The sequence below is a fragment of the Motacilla alba genome, chromosome 3 (genome assembly GCF_015832195.1).
Source record: "Motacilla alba alba isolate MOTALB_02 chromosome 3, Motacilla_alba_V1.0_pri, whole genome shotgun sequence".
Classification (NCBI taxonomy): domain Eukaryota; kingdom Metazoa; phylum Chordata; class Aves; order Passeriformes; family Motacillidae; genus Motacilla; species Motacilla alba.
Window position 1 is genome coordinate 36,591,758 of NC_052018.1, and position 14,598 is coordinate 36,606,355.

General features: G+C 42.4%; 1 protein-coding gene across 1 annotated transcript in view; it reads right to left on the reverse strand.

Moving 5' to 3' along the window:
- Positions 1-11,611, reverse strand: part of GABRR1 (gamma-aminobutyric acid type A receptor subunit rho1) — a 29,981-nt gene extending 18,370 nt beyond the window's left edge. The window contains exon 1 of the mRNA XM_038133551.1: positions 11,508-11,611. Coding sequence (XP_037989479.1) covers positions 11,508-11,611 — 104 coding nt within the window. The remainder of the gene's footprint in view (positions 1-11,507) is intronic.
- Positions 11,612-14,598: the final 2,987 nt, after the last annotated feature.

Here is a 14,598-nt window from a genome sequence, read left to right on the forward strand (position 1 = left end):
TGTCAGGGGAGACTTCCAGTCATGGCCATCAAGGATTCGTAGCCAATTCATCCCCATCCTCTGCACTCAGCGACCCTGGGTGCTTCCTTTCATTTCCTCTAGGTGTTTCTCTCTCTCCTCTAAAATTAACTTCATTTCTCTGTCACAGACAAGCATAAAGTGTCCCCCATGCTCCATCCACTGCAGAGTACTGTGTTCATTTGAGCTTTGGTTTGGGTATTTTGCTTCTTTTTGCCAGTCCTGTTCCCCTTGTCAAAGCTCTATGGTGGCAAAACTTTTTTAACTGTTACCCAGTTACTCCAATTTAAAGCCCCATTTCTTTCTACTCAATAAATATCTTTTCTGCTCTGGTTCCTGGGGAGTCCTCTGCTGGCTCAGTGATCAATGGCAGCTGCATCATGGGACCCCATTACCCTGCATGTCTGGGCTGTGAATCGATGGAAAGCTGCTGTGGCTTCTGCTGTTTCTGGGTGTTTGTGGTCGACAGCCTCAGCCAGGAGATTCAGCCCAGACATTGTGCACAGATTGCTCAGGACAACTGGCTGTGAGTGACCCTCCTGCTTTCACTGGGGTGACAGGATCTTTAGAAATAACAAACATTCCTGAGGTAAGATGTATTGAATAATGAACAACCCTTCCCCCTGCAGTGTTAATATTTATCTCCTAGCAGCTACAATGCCAAAAGGCATTTCATGTCTCATGAAGCTCACAGAGATGCTTTGTGAAAAAGCAACAACTGGAGCAGAGTGGCATTTACTCACAGTGCTCCCTGTGCATTGCTGGAGTAGCTCTTGGGCCCCTGATGGCAGCTGGGGTGACACAAGCTCTACAAAGTCATTGTTGTTGCCCCAGATTTACCCACTGCTTCAAGGGATCTTGAGATGCCTCTGCCTCAAAGTCTGAGGTTTGCTGGGAGGGAGGCAATGATGTGGCTGAAGCGGAGGATAGCTGGGGAAGAAAATCAGCCAACCCAGATCATGACTATTACTGTTGCTGACACAAGGCAAAATTCAGTTTCTTTTTGTATTTTAAAGCATGATATTTCCTATTGCTCTAATAGTCACTCCAACACAGCAAAAAAGGTTGCAGGGTTAGGGTTAGTGTCTGATTTTCAGTAGAAACAGTCCAACCATGACATCTGAAAGTCCCAGCAAGCATTTCCAAATACCCAACTTCATAGGACAGGTGCTAGAGGAATGTCAGGTCCACACTTACAATGTGCACTAGAAACCGCACAGTGTTCTTCATCTTGGAAATAAGAGCTTTTGGAAGTAACCCAAACAAATGTGTGAGAGGCATTCACAGCATTTTAGTTCACAATTACTTCTGCAACGTAACATTTCCCACCTATAATCTCACAGATCAGCCAATCCACAGACCTCCTTGCCACTGATGCAAGGCAACAGGGGATATGGAGCTTGTTGAGTGAGTTTCCAACAGGACTTCCAATTGGAAAGTAAAGAAAGTGATCCAAGTCTCTCATGCCCGCCAGCCACGCCATGGCACTCAGCTCTGGGCCCCCCCATCTCTGTGTGAGCAGGGTGGACAGCTTGTGCTGTGCCTCCCATCCTGCACCTGCTGTGCTGCGCACACCTCATGCCGTGATAGGCAGGGGAATGCCAGCACCCGCGTTCTGCTTGGTCTTCCCATCAAATTACATCTGGGCAAGGCAGGAGAGGGCAGCGGAGGCAGCACAAGTCCCTGAAGGGAACAAAGTCTTGGCAGGATGGACATGGGATTGACAAAGGTGTATTGGTACTATAGAGATCTGTGAGAAGTGTACAAATCTTCTTAAATACCTGTTAAATGCCTACATATTTGACTAGGCTTTGATCTCCCTATTTTATGACTGGTTAGTGACTGGGGTTCATACGACATCAACATCCTGTTAAAGGCCAAAACCAGACAGGGGAATGCTGGTTTAGGGAATGGGGGAAAAGCAAAAAAGAGCTGGAGATTGTAGGCACAAACATACAAGAGGTTCCTGTGGGGAAAAAGTAGGGCAGAGACAAAGGGACCTGGGATCTGCAACAGCACCTGGGCTTTGGGTGAGACTGAGGAGAAAAGAGGCAGGATGGGCAGAGGTGGGGAGGGAAGATAAGCACTGGGTAATGCCAGAAGATATCAGGAGCAGCAGACAAGAGAGGAGGCATCAGACTCAAACAGTGCCTCATCATTTTGTGGGATGACTTCTGGGGCACAGAGAGCCGGCGCAGTCCTTCATAAGTAGTGGTGTCCCCTCACCACAGAGTGGTGCTGGACGGAGATAATGTCCAGCTCCTGGAGACATGTGAGCCTTGCTGGGCTAAAGAACTTCCCAGCCTATGTCCCAAAGGAAGAAAAGAGTATTTGGAAGGGAGAGCTCACAGAAAGTTCCTCCATAGAATGCGTTATGACTTTCAAATGAATTGGGAAGGCTTCTCAGCAAGCAGGAGATGCTGGTGGATAGGAGGTGCAGCAGGTCCAGGTGAAGACTGAGAAGTCATCCAGAACCCAGAGAAGAGCTTTGCAGCGGGAGGAAAAGTGAGGTAGCTAAATGGGAAGAAAACCCACTCACCACTTGAGGGAGGAAAGAGCAAACTTGAGGGAGGAAACTGCGTTTACCTGGTGACATGCACTTCACCAGACATGATCCACTGTGCAACACATTAATTCCCTAGGGATAATGGAGGATAGAAACCCACTAATTTTACTCAGATTGAGAGGCTTGCAAAGCCATGAGCTGTAAACAAGACTCGAAGAATTGAGGAAAATTTATCATGAAATGTTTTTGGTTCGTTTTTTTTTGCATTTATTTGTTTGCAATTATTTTGGACCATGTGTCCTTATGATTAGTAGGTTTAAAGATTGTGAAGAAAGGTGATACATTGCTATTATTATCAATATTGTTAAATATATGAAAAGAAAGGGGAAAATAGCACTATTTTTGGTGTTTACATTATGAAGTCTGAGAAACTGTGGGATTCAGAGCTCTTCTACCATCTTTTTTTTTTTGAGTGATACAGAAAATTCAATTAGAGTCCCATTTTAATCCATTATTACCTGAATACAGGTTGGTCTCAGAATCCAAAATATGCTAGAGACACACACACCCTTTAAAAGTTGCACTTCTTTTGCTCTTTGCCTGGACATAAACACTGACTAAAGAAAAAAGGGAACATACGTACACATATTGATAACTCACAGAAAAGTTGTGGCACCTGAGGTCTTGACACGGAACCTGATATTGCAAAAGTGGAAATGCCCCTATGTTGCAACAGTTGCATCCAGTGCATGGGTGTTTGTTGAGTTTTGTGTTACATATGTTGAAAGGAAGAGTTGGAGGAAGCAGAAGATCCATCTTGCCTGCTAGGAAGAGGCAGGCGTGGTGCCAGGACTCAGCCAAGTAAAAAAGAGAAACAGATGAAGGGAAGGGGAGAACTAATGGGGAAATGCAGAACATGCTGAAAGGTTTCATGTCTGACCCAGTCTCAGAAGAAAAGTTGACTTGCAAGCACAGTGTAGATCAGGGAAGGGCATTTTAAGGAGTATTTAGATAGGTGGAGGTATTTAAGTTAACAGAGGCTGATGGCATCTCCCCAGGAGCGCTGGGAGTACCAGCTGCTACAGACTCTGAGCTGTAAGCCGCCACCTCCAAGGACTCCTCAGAGATGGGTGATGCCCCTGGGAGAGCGTGAGGGTGAAAACAATACCTGGTTTTAAGGACGGTACAAAAGAAGGAAGTTGGAGCTTTGAGATCCAAAAATAAATTGTGACAAACTCAAGTGATCCATTGGTTTGCCTCTCCCCCAGAGAATAATGAGATTATAAAGATCAGTCAATGTGAATCTTTGCAATAATTGACGTCAAACCAGTCTAATGTCCTGTCTGATGGTGTAACTGGCTGCCTTAGTGTAAGCAGGAGGAAAAGTAGATTTGAGTGAGGTTTTTAGTATTTCATTACTAAACAAGGGAAATAGGGCTGAGATGAAACTGTGACTTTGAACATGTCTGAAGTACCATGGTTAATGTGATGCCATTAAAATTTGCTGCTGAGAGACACTGAACAACATTTCACAGATCTCATCCTGGAAATAGCTGGTCAATGTTTTCAATAGTAGGACAGATGACAGAACTATAAAACTCAGGCATGAGGGCGTGCTTGAAAGAGAAATAGGCATTTGGGGATCTAGGCTCACAGTTCAAAGCAGCCACAATGTGTTGGAGAAAAGGTCTGATGTCAATATGATGAATTGCAATAAAAGATAATACTAAGAATGGTGTGGAATATGGAGAAATAAATGTATAAATGATGAATGGGGAATAACTAGGCAAAAAAAAAAAAGAGAATTGTAATAGAATAGAACATAAAAGGTAGAATTTTAACAATTCTGCTGTTGGGCAACGTAAAAAAATATTCATATTGGCATAGGACCAGAGATAGATTTGAAGTAAATGGATTGAACAGTAACGAGTCAACAGGCTTTTACTGAGAAGAAAGCCAAGTAAGAACCTCTTGAGTCAATTGTCATTGGTGACACAGGACTGGAAGGTGACAGCTTTCCACTTCTTTGGAACCCTAAAAAGCTACTGACTGTTCCACTGGACTAATTAGCTACAAAGGTAGCAAAAACCACCAAAAGTAGACACCAGATAAATGTAGTATGTATTGAATAAGAGTTTTCTTGAAGGATATTATGCCCTTTAGAATTATGGAAACATTAAGTTTGGAAAAGACCTTTAAAATCATCAAGTCCCACCATCACCCTGGGACCACCTCCATGTTCACCATTAAACCATGTCCCCAAATGGCATATCCATGTTTTTTGAACATTTCCAGAGATGGTGACTCCACTGCTTCCCTGGGAAGCCTGTTTCAATGCTTCACAACCCTTCCCATGAAAATATTTTTCCTAATATCTAATCTAAACCTCTCCTCGTGCAGCTTGAGGACATTTCCTCTTGTTCTGTCACTCACTACCTAAGAGAAGAGGCTGGTGCCCACCTCACTACAACCTCCTTTCATGGAATTGTTGTAAAATAATGGCCTTCTCTAAAAAGTTAGTGGCCTTGTAGACAAGAGTGATTAAGATCACACATTGTACCTCAAATTCCAAAAGAATGTTCACAGGTTCTTCTTGTAAAGAAATCAAAAGTCAGAAGGAAGTTCCCCACATGTGAATGGTTACAAAACAAGAAACAGAGGAATTATGGAGAGTTTTTACCACGAAGAAAGTTTCCCAATGTAGTTTCATGGCACCTATGATAGGATCACTGTTGTTCAATAACTTTATAAATTATTTTGGATTAAAGAGTAATTACTAGAAACAATATTTACTGAGGATATGTAACTATTCAAGGTAGTTAAAATCAGAGCTTTGAATTGCAGCAGATTCTCATGACTTCAGAAAAATTCAGTGCTACCAAATTCAGAAAAGTGTACATTGATTTCTACTTTGTATTTTCAATTTTTTTCTATTTTGCTTTCAGAAATGATGTTAAAATAGTGATGGCCTCCAAACCAACTGTTACGGCTAAGGAAGCATCATTGTGGTATTTCTTGGTAAACATCAGCTTAGTGATGCACAGTGCTCAAGAGGACAAGCAATGGTTCAGCATTATTGGGAACAGAGCAGCAAACCAGACAGAAGGCATTTCAATGCTGCTAGCAACACCAAGGCATGCCCGTATCTCACACATCCAATGTCTATAGCTAGAAAAAAATAGCAGAGTAAGAGGAGAGATCTTGGAGGTGAAGAAACGTTCCAGGCAGGCTGAGCAGGGGTCTCAGGGTGGGAAAGGAGAAGTTGGCCAAGTGATGATGGTGCAAGCATATCGATTCAGGAGTAGCTTGGTGCAGATGGGCAGGAATCTGTCACACAAGACTTTCCACAATGCATAGCAAGGAAAAGAAATTTGAAAGAAAGTACATAAGCATGGCATTACACTGTGAAATTCACTCTGAAATCTGTGAGTGCTTTCACAGAAGTGAGTTTGGAAGGTGACTGAGCATATTTTAGAAGAAAAACCATCACCATTTCAGATGTGAACTCAACCCTACAATGAGAAAATCAATTTATATGCACTCAGGAGGGAAGAAATTACCTTGCAGCATCTTTTAATTGGTTTGGGGTTGTTTTTTTTTTTTTTGCTAGGCTTCACACAGCTTGTTATGTCTCCTCACAACAGCTCATAAAACACATGGCAGTAATGGCGGGCCACAGGAAAACATGAAGCTGATGATCCTGAGCAAGTTGCAATGTTACCTGGAGCTTCTGTCATTAGGGGCCAAGTAAGGTTGCAGAGTACTTGGCTGTGTGGACATAGCTACAGAAGTGCCAGTAGAGGCTGTTCTGCCACAACTGAAAGGAGTAAAGTTAGGAAGCTGTGTGGTGCATAGACCTGAGGTCAATTCTAGAAGGGATGAAAGGAAGCTGGTGAAAATGATGAAAGTAGAAAACAGAGTGTTCAAAGCATTATCACTTGCTATCAGAAGCAGAGGGGGGCACTTCTGGCTGGTCCAAGAAAAGGTGCCATGCACAATTGAAATTTCTTGAAAGAACGACAGGGGTGAAAAGGCAAATCAGAGAAATTTGAAGCACTGACGAAAAATAAGCAAATGTGTAACATGATAAACAAGAGGAGCATGGTTGGAGGGAAGAAAAGGGTTTGAAGTAAGCAACAAAGTAATATGAAGTTAGAAGCAACAGCGTAAATATTGGCAGATTTGTGTGAGAAGGGCCAGGGACATGGTTAGGGGGAAAAAAATAGGTATGTGAAACACAGGCTAGAAAAAGGGACAAAAAAAAAAGAGAGAGAAACAGCTTATTGAAGAAGATGAGAAACCTTGAATGAGGGAAAGAAAAGGAGTGAAGGAGATGAAGAAAAAAAAGGAGGAAAGGGGAAGGCAAGTTAGTAACTGGGGAGATGGAGAGATACCACTTGCACTGGCCTGAAGTCCACACTGGCCTCTTGCTCTCCTGAGACCCAGCACTGCTGGAGAAGTGGTGTACAGACACAACTCCATGTGATCCCAGAAAGCAATGCCTTGGGAGCTGCGGGCTGACTGGATCTGGCTCACCACTGATAATGTGGCAATGCCTTCAACAGGCATTTTACAGTCTTACCATGCACTCCACAAGTCTGATCCAAAGACAGCTTGCATTAGGAAGATTTGTTTATGCAAATGGGTTACTATTTGGAGATAAGAGTGAGGCAAAATTATTGGTCAGGTAATGGTAGGGACATGACTAACAACATGAAGTGAGTCTCAGGTAAGGTTAAACAAACATGATCTCTAGTATTTTACAGTGGAATCTCTTCTGTTGAGAGCAGAGTCTGAAAGGTTGTCCAGGGAGATTTTAGTGTTAAAAGAGATCTTTTTTTTTCCCCCCAGCAGTTAGCTCTGGCAGAACAACATGGCTCAGCTCCAGGACAGTTCTTTCCCTATCGCTCATCCTCTCTAGTAGATTCTGCAAGTCTAATTAGCAACACAGGCTTTGGCCCTTTTGTTGGCACAATGATGTTTTGACTTTTAGTGAGCCTTTGCATCATTCTAGTGCCCCCCTCCCTCACCCCTCCCAAAGCCTGGTGGCTTTCCAAGAGCCTGAGCAGTTGGGAAAACAGCAGACAGCTCTCTTGCCAGTACTCCGGAACTCAGCTCCTTTCTGTAGGAGTTTTGGCACTCTGATCCCAACAGGCATAAAAAGCCTTGCAATCCCTGCAGGTTTTGCACATGGCTGACTGCAAACTGTGAACGGGTCTGCAAGGTGAGAAAGCTTTTATTTTTATATTGCTGCTCTTTGAAGTGAAATTCCTTTGAGGTGATTTGTCCTGGAGATTAGCAAAAATAAGTAGTTGAGTCTTTGACAGGCACACAGACATTTTTACAGTGAATTACAATATTTGAGGGCTCTGTAGTAAGTCCCATGCAATAAAGCTATCTACTATGTTGCTTTCACTGTGACTGTCTGCATACTTTGACCTAGACTGATTTGCCATTTTCTTGTCACACCATGTCCTAAAGCCTCAGCATCTTTATTTAAGAAATTATTTTCAAAATTTTTCAAACCTTTTTCAAAATTCCTGTCATGCAAACCCAGTCCTCATAAGACTGTGGTGCATGGATGGACTCTCATGGGCAAAACCTCTCCTGACTGCTCACTCTTCTTCACAGCTCCCGTGTCTCATGCTAGAATGGGATACCTGCAGTGATAAAAATTGTGGCAGACAAGGTGTGTGACCCTGCAGCTCCCCATATCCTCCATTCACCATATCTCTAGAATGTGAAGGCTGTGGATGTGAGCTCAGCTGGATCTGGGCAGGTGAAAAGAGAAGCCCTGGAGATAAAAACAGCAGATCCAGTGGTGAGTTTTAATTTGAAAGCAGAGTTCAGCGCAAGTGAGTCTCACTTGGGAGAAACTGACACACCATCCAAAGAAACAAGCTAAAAGCCTATGTATTCCTCCATCAACTGCACCATGAGAATCAGGAGCAAAACTGGACACGTCTGTCAGGGACAGCAGGATGCTGGCAACCCACCCCACGTGGCAGGTCTTTACAGCAGGTGCTGCTGCCATGTGTCAACACCTGTGGCTGGCGCTGAGCCCTGGCACTAGGGCAGGAGGATGATATTGCTGTTCTGTAGGGATTCTGGGGGTTAGGGAGGTCATGGGTGCAAATCAAGCCATCCTGAGCATCCTGTGATGGTGTGGAGACAGCCTTTTCCACATCAAATAGATTTTCCCATCAATCCCCACTGAGGTCTGTGTCTTTCTTCAGAAGGAAAAGGCTACAGTGAAGGGATGGATTTCCATCCTGGTCCTTACCACAAACCTTATAGAGCAAGAAATAAGTGTTCAGAGAGGAGTAAAGAGGTCAATTACTCTAACTTCTCCTCCTACATACAGGCTGTTCAGAGCCGGCTGTTGAAGGGAGGGGGAAACAGAGTCAAATCCAAAATGTTCAGCAGCAATGTTCTCTGCAAGTTTTTCTGATGTAATATACCATCCTCTGTTGCTTCAGAGGTTGCTACCATCCTCTGGATCCTTTTGAATCCAGGATCTAACTCTGTGATGGAAAAAGGCATAGACTTTGATTGAAGTGCCAAGGCATCATGCCTACTTCAAAACTGTTTTATATAACCAGCATCTTAACATAAGAGACCATCCCATGAGAGCAAAGAGGCTTGGCTGGACCTCTGAGATGAGGTATTCTGCCATACACAGATGCCTGGTAGTGTTGGGCAGGCATGATCTTCCACTGGGAAATCCTGACTGCAGTCCCAGGGGGTCAGGGGGATTACCTCTGCATACAGCACCTGCTGGAGGACTGTACAAATACTGCACCCAGTGCTGATGTCAATCCTGGAAAAGCAGTGAAGGGACAGAAGAAAACAAGCAAATGGCTGGGTCAAAGCTTGGGAATCATTCCACATTGAGAAATGCAAGAAGCCTTATCTCCTAAATGTATGTAATCAGAGGTGAATAGAGGCTTGGTCCTCCTGCAAATACCTCGATGGAGAGAAGATAGCACAAAACAGATGGAAGCCAGAGTTAAAAAATACTTGCAAACCTGTCCTGAATTAGACATTGAAGGTTAGGGGGTTGGTACAGAAGGGCTTGTTCTTTCTGCTTAGAAGGAAATCCTAAGGTCCTGTGGTCATCCTATGGATGGTCATAATCACCTTTTTTTCCTTACATGGGTGTCTCACAGGCTGTCCCATCATAGGGCAAAGTGGGCATTGTGCTGGACACCACGCTGCTGATGGACAACCAACCCTACAGCCACAGGCCAGCTTTGCTCCTCTCTCCCCATTAGCTATCCTCAACATCATTGTGCCCTACTGAGGAAAAAATAGGCCAGAAATGCCCTCCCAGGCCAGCATGGGCATGCTGGGAGGGCAGTGGAGCCAGTTCTCCAGAGCCACACCACCTCAGGGCTTTCTGATGGGCTTACCCTGGAACAATTACACCTCATATACAAAGTATAAGTGAAGAGGCAGCTCCCACATTTACTGAATAGGTATTTCTATTCCATTTTCACAGATTTTTAACACTTTTCTGCTTTGATTTGTCACTTCATTGCACTGACACTCCTAAACATTTAGTGCATATAGAGCTTTCCTTAAAGATGATAGATAAGCAAGAAAATCGCTGTGCGTGCAAATTCCTCTCATCTGGATGCTTCCCAGCTCACACGGTGGTACCTTGCTTTTCACCCCCTTCATTTGCTACAGCCAGCACATCACCTCTGCTGTCACTGTCATGAAGCCTCAACAAAAATAAAGGGATTTTGTGCCTGTCTTGTACCCATACTGGCTCTGGTAATGCATCCCCTGAGGGCTAGTTGTGAAGAGAGCACTGCATCCATTTTGCCAGTCATACCTCCATGGAGGTGGTGTCACTGCTAAAGCCACTTCCTATGTATAAAATGGTTCATGGATGCACAAGTACTGACTGGGACACTGCAGTCACTCTGTAAGGCGCCCCTCACCTGCTACTAGGGGCTGTAGGAAAATAAGCACTTTCCATCCCTTCCACCTTTCAGCTGTTTTTTTTCTGAAGGCTAATAAGTGTGGTTTGAATTCCTCAGGACTGTGACATTCCTGCATTTCCATCCCTATGCACTTTACTGTACTGATGATGACATGGAGTCTTTACAGAACAGCACTATAGTAAAGCAGAGACAACACAGGTTTGGTCTGCCACAAGTAGAAGTACACAGCATTTAAACAAAATTAAGTGTGTCAGGTATATTCTTACATGAAAAAGAAAAGTATTTTTTCCTCTATGTGTAACTTGTTTTGTGCCTGAGCATAAAAATCCTCACACAAAGTTCCAAATATTTCCCAAATAGAATAGAAACAATCAGAATTCAGTTGTAGCAAAAACCCTTCCTCAACTCAAATCTTCCTAAAATGGCTGTCTACAAGATAGTGAGAGCAAAATATCACATAGTCTTTTTGTAAGAGAGAGATAGAGAGACAAAGAATAGACAATGTTTTACATAATTTTAGCATATTAATACAATATACTGAATGCTCTTTCTGTTTCTTCTGATGACTGACCATTGCCTTGCTGAAAGACTATATTTTTTCCTTTTAAGAGGGCTATAAAACAAATAACATGGGAACAAAAAAATGAAATTCTGAGTGTTTTAATTTGAGATCTCAAGTCCATCTAATTTTCAATGAATGCAACAATTCTCATGGACCTAAATTTCATTTTCACTTTCATGTAAATATTCTATCACATTTTAACTACCATAAATATAAATGCCTCTTTTTTTGTACCCTTTCAAACTTTGAGACACTTCAGAAACCTATTTTTTAAAGAAGCAGTAATTTTGATTGTAGAAAATGCATTAAAACTTACTCATTGGCAAAAGAAATGACAGAAAATATTTTTGCCTGAGAGATCACAGTCCGCAAATGCAAGCTCAAATTATCTGTTAGTCATTTTATCATCACCCAAAACATTACATATATCTAAACTGTAGCTACTTGAACATAAAAACATGAGACTCACCTGCCCTTTTTGTATACCTCATGTATTTCTTTTCCTTGTCGGTGGGTTCTGCATTCAGTGGATAAAATCCATCCCCACAGCAGGAGGAAGATGCTAAAATGCATTTTATGGACAGTCAACATGTTACCTGAAGGTCCTGTATCCAGAAATAGTCCATACAAGAAAAAGAAAATCTAAATGTAGATCCTGTTTCTCTTTTTAAGACATTATCGGTCTGATCGTTATTGGAAGGATGTTTACTCATACAAAAAATCATCCTGCAGTATTTAATCTGGACAGTGGGGAAAGCAATTTCCACTAAACCTATAAATCCTTCTACGTCAGATGGCAGGGATTTTCTAGCACTGTTGAATTCACGTATTCTCAGACAACAATTATTTTTAGTCCAAACAGGCTATTTTGTTAATTGGTTTAAATTGAGCCCTGTTCAAATACCTGTGGCACATATACATATATATTTCTGCCTTGTTAAGTGAAGTAGTGCATTTGTTCAGGTAGATGTCATTGGTAATTCTTTAATCACAAAACTTATCTTTGTAGCAGTAATGTTTGTTACAAGCATTGCAATAAATTGAAAAGTATTAATAAACATATATCAATTTGCAGAGAAAAAAAATTATTTAGCTTTACAAGCAGCATTTGATCCTGTGTGTTCTTCTACATTACTTTAGTATCCAGTGGTGCTGTGGCCAGAGTGGTCGATGCTTTCACGACTTGTGCTCTGCTGAGCACCATGTCTGGAAAGTGTCCAGTGCTCAGAGGAACAGGGAAGGACAGAATGGGGGAGATGGCTCTGCATTCTGCAAAGGGATGTTTGGAGCCATCCTGCTGAAATTGAGCAGCAAACACCCAACAGAGCTGCAGGAGGACTTGGGGGCCTGGTGTGTCAGGTCTCATGTGGCTGGCAAGATCCTCATTTGTGGAAAAGAAAATAAAATTCAGTGGGCAGAAATAGTTGAGCCAGCCCCACTGCCCATCAGTTTGGAGCTCACACCCTCCCTGCACAACCCCCAGCTCCATGTTCACCCTCCTCCTCTGTGCCTACTCCAAAGCCTCACAGCTCTGGTTCCTACTTGTGCCTTCTCATGGAGACCTCATCTGTGTCCTGCTGACACCACCAGCCTTGTCTCACCCTTTTGGTAACAAGGCTCTTCTTCCTCTGCCTGTTACCCATGGATTTCTATTGCAGGGCAGTTTGTCAGGTTTCTCATCTCTTTCTACAAACCCTGTGGAGCAGATCTCTACCTGGCCTAAGCTGCTGTGTCTTCACTGACTTAGGTGAGCATTTACAATGCCTTGGGATCCATGGGAACGACACACTGGGAGGCACTAACAGTTCACGCAATCAACAAAGATTCAACTTCATGATTTATGGGGATAAAACACTTTCTACGCAAATTTACGCAGGCTTCAAGAGATGGGCAATCAGTCACCAGCAGTTTGTTGTGATGATTGATCAATACTACTGTTCAAAGAAGTTGTACCCATTTAACTTTGAAAATCACCTGCATTCCATTTACACTGATTCTCCTTCTCAAGGAGAATAGAAAGCACCTTAATGTTATTTTCATTGGTAGGGATGTTAGATATACTCTTCTCAGTCTCAATAACCTATGTAAATGTATTTTTGATTCATACGTATTTAATAAATACTAGTTTCTTTCTTATGCACCAGAGGAGCAATGGGGATTGACAAGCAATGGATAGCTATGAATTCACTTAGCTGCTCTAAAACAGCTGCAGGTGCCTTGGTACGCATGAGAAGAGGGAAACAATCATTCTTTGACTAACAGACAGAATTTGCCGAAGGAATATATCAAGAAGGCCAAAATGTGTTTAATTTCCCTTTTTTGGATTGTTGTTCATAGAAAAGTTCAAATATGAGCAATTCATAGAAAAATCCCAGAACAAATTGTCAGACAACTTCTAAATTCCTTAAAGAAAATATCTAGATGAAGAACAGATGTAGGCTCCTGAAGAATAAACATGTGGAAGAAAATTCCCTGACAGGCCAACAGGCTTCAGAGCTGGGGGAGAAGCAGCAGATTTAGATCAATTTAGCTTTCAACACCACCTCACACAGCACTCCCACAAGCAAGACAGAGAAGCATGGTCTTGCTGAAACCTCTGCAGGACTGATGCAAAACATTTGCAAGCTTTAGCTCAGTTTATCTTGCTGCACCTCGAGAGCAGCTGTCCATGACTGCTCCTAGCCTGCAAGGTCCAACACGTTTTGCAAACGAGCTGCAAGGAAGCTGCAAACCACCTGGGGTGTAACCCAAAGGGAGGGCTGGGAAGGGTAGGAACGGCACAGTGTGTGCCTCCAGGTGTGTAAAGTCACTTCAAACAGAAAAATACTCTGCTTCAAATGGCCGTGAGATACAGAACAAAAAGGTAACTGAGAGATCAGTAAGGGGAAAATGAGGTAAAAATGAAGTTAAATACTAAATTAGATATTAGGAATATTTTATAACAATAGGGACAGGGAAGCACTGCAGCAGAATATAGAGTTTGCAATTGCCATAATTAGAAATTATTAAAACAGCTATAGTGGGTCTTGTCTTAGGACCAAAGGTTAGACTACATTACTTCCCAAGGAAACCTCCAGCACTATTTCTTTCTGGTTTTCCCAGAGGAAAAATGATGGAAATTTTCCATATCAGGATTAGAAAAAATGCAAAAATTCAAACATCCAGGAACAAGAAGAGAGATGGCCAGGTGCCTTGTATATGAAAAATAAAACAGAAAAATTGAACAAAAGAACTTTCAAAAAGTTTGTCCTCCAGTTTTGCTTAATATTGACCTTGAGCAGATGGACAATTAATTTTCCCTGCTTTCTCCATGCGAATGTCTAGAGATTAAAGATATAGCACTATTTTCATTCAGTAGGTAAAACCCTCCAGATATCAAATATGAAAAAAATTAATAATTTGCAGTGAACAGTATTTTTTAAAGTTCATCAGTTTCTACATTTTCACAGGGCTATGTGTGAGCTGACTGCAGTCTCCTCAAATGACTTTACTATTTATCTTATCAGCTGTTAGATTTGGTGGGAATATCCCGGAGATACATGTCAAAATATTGGCATTTT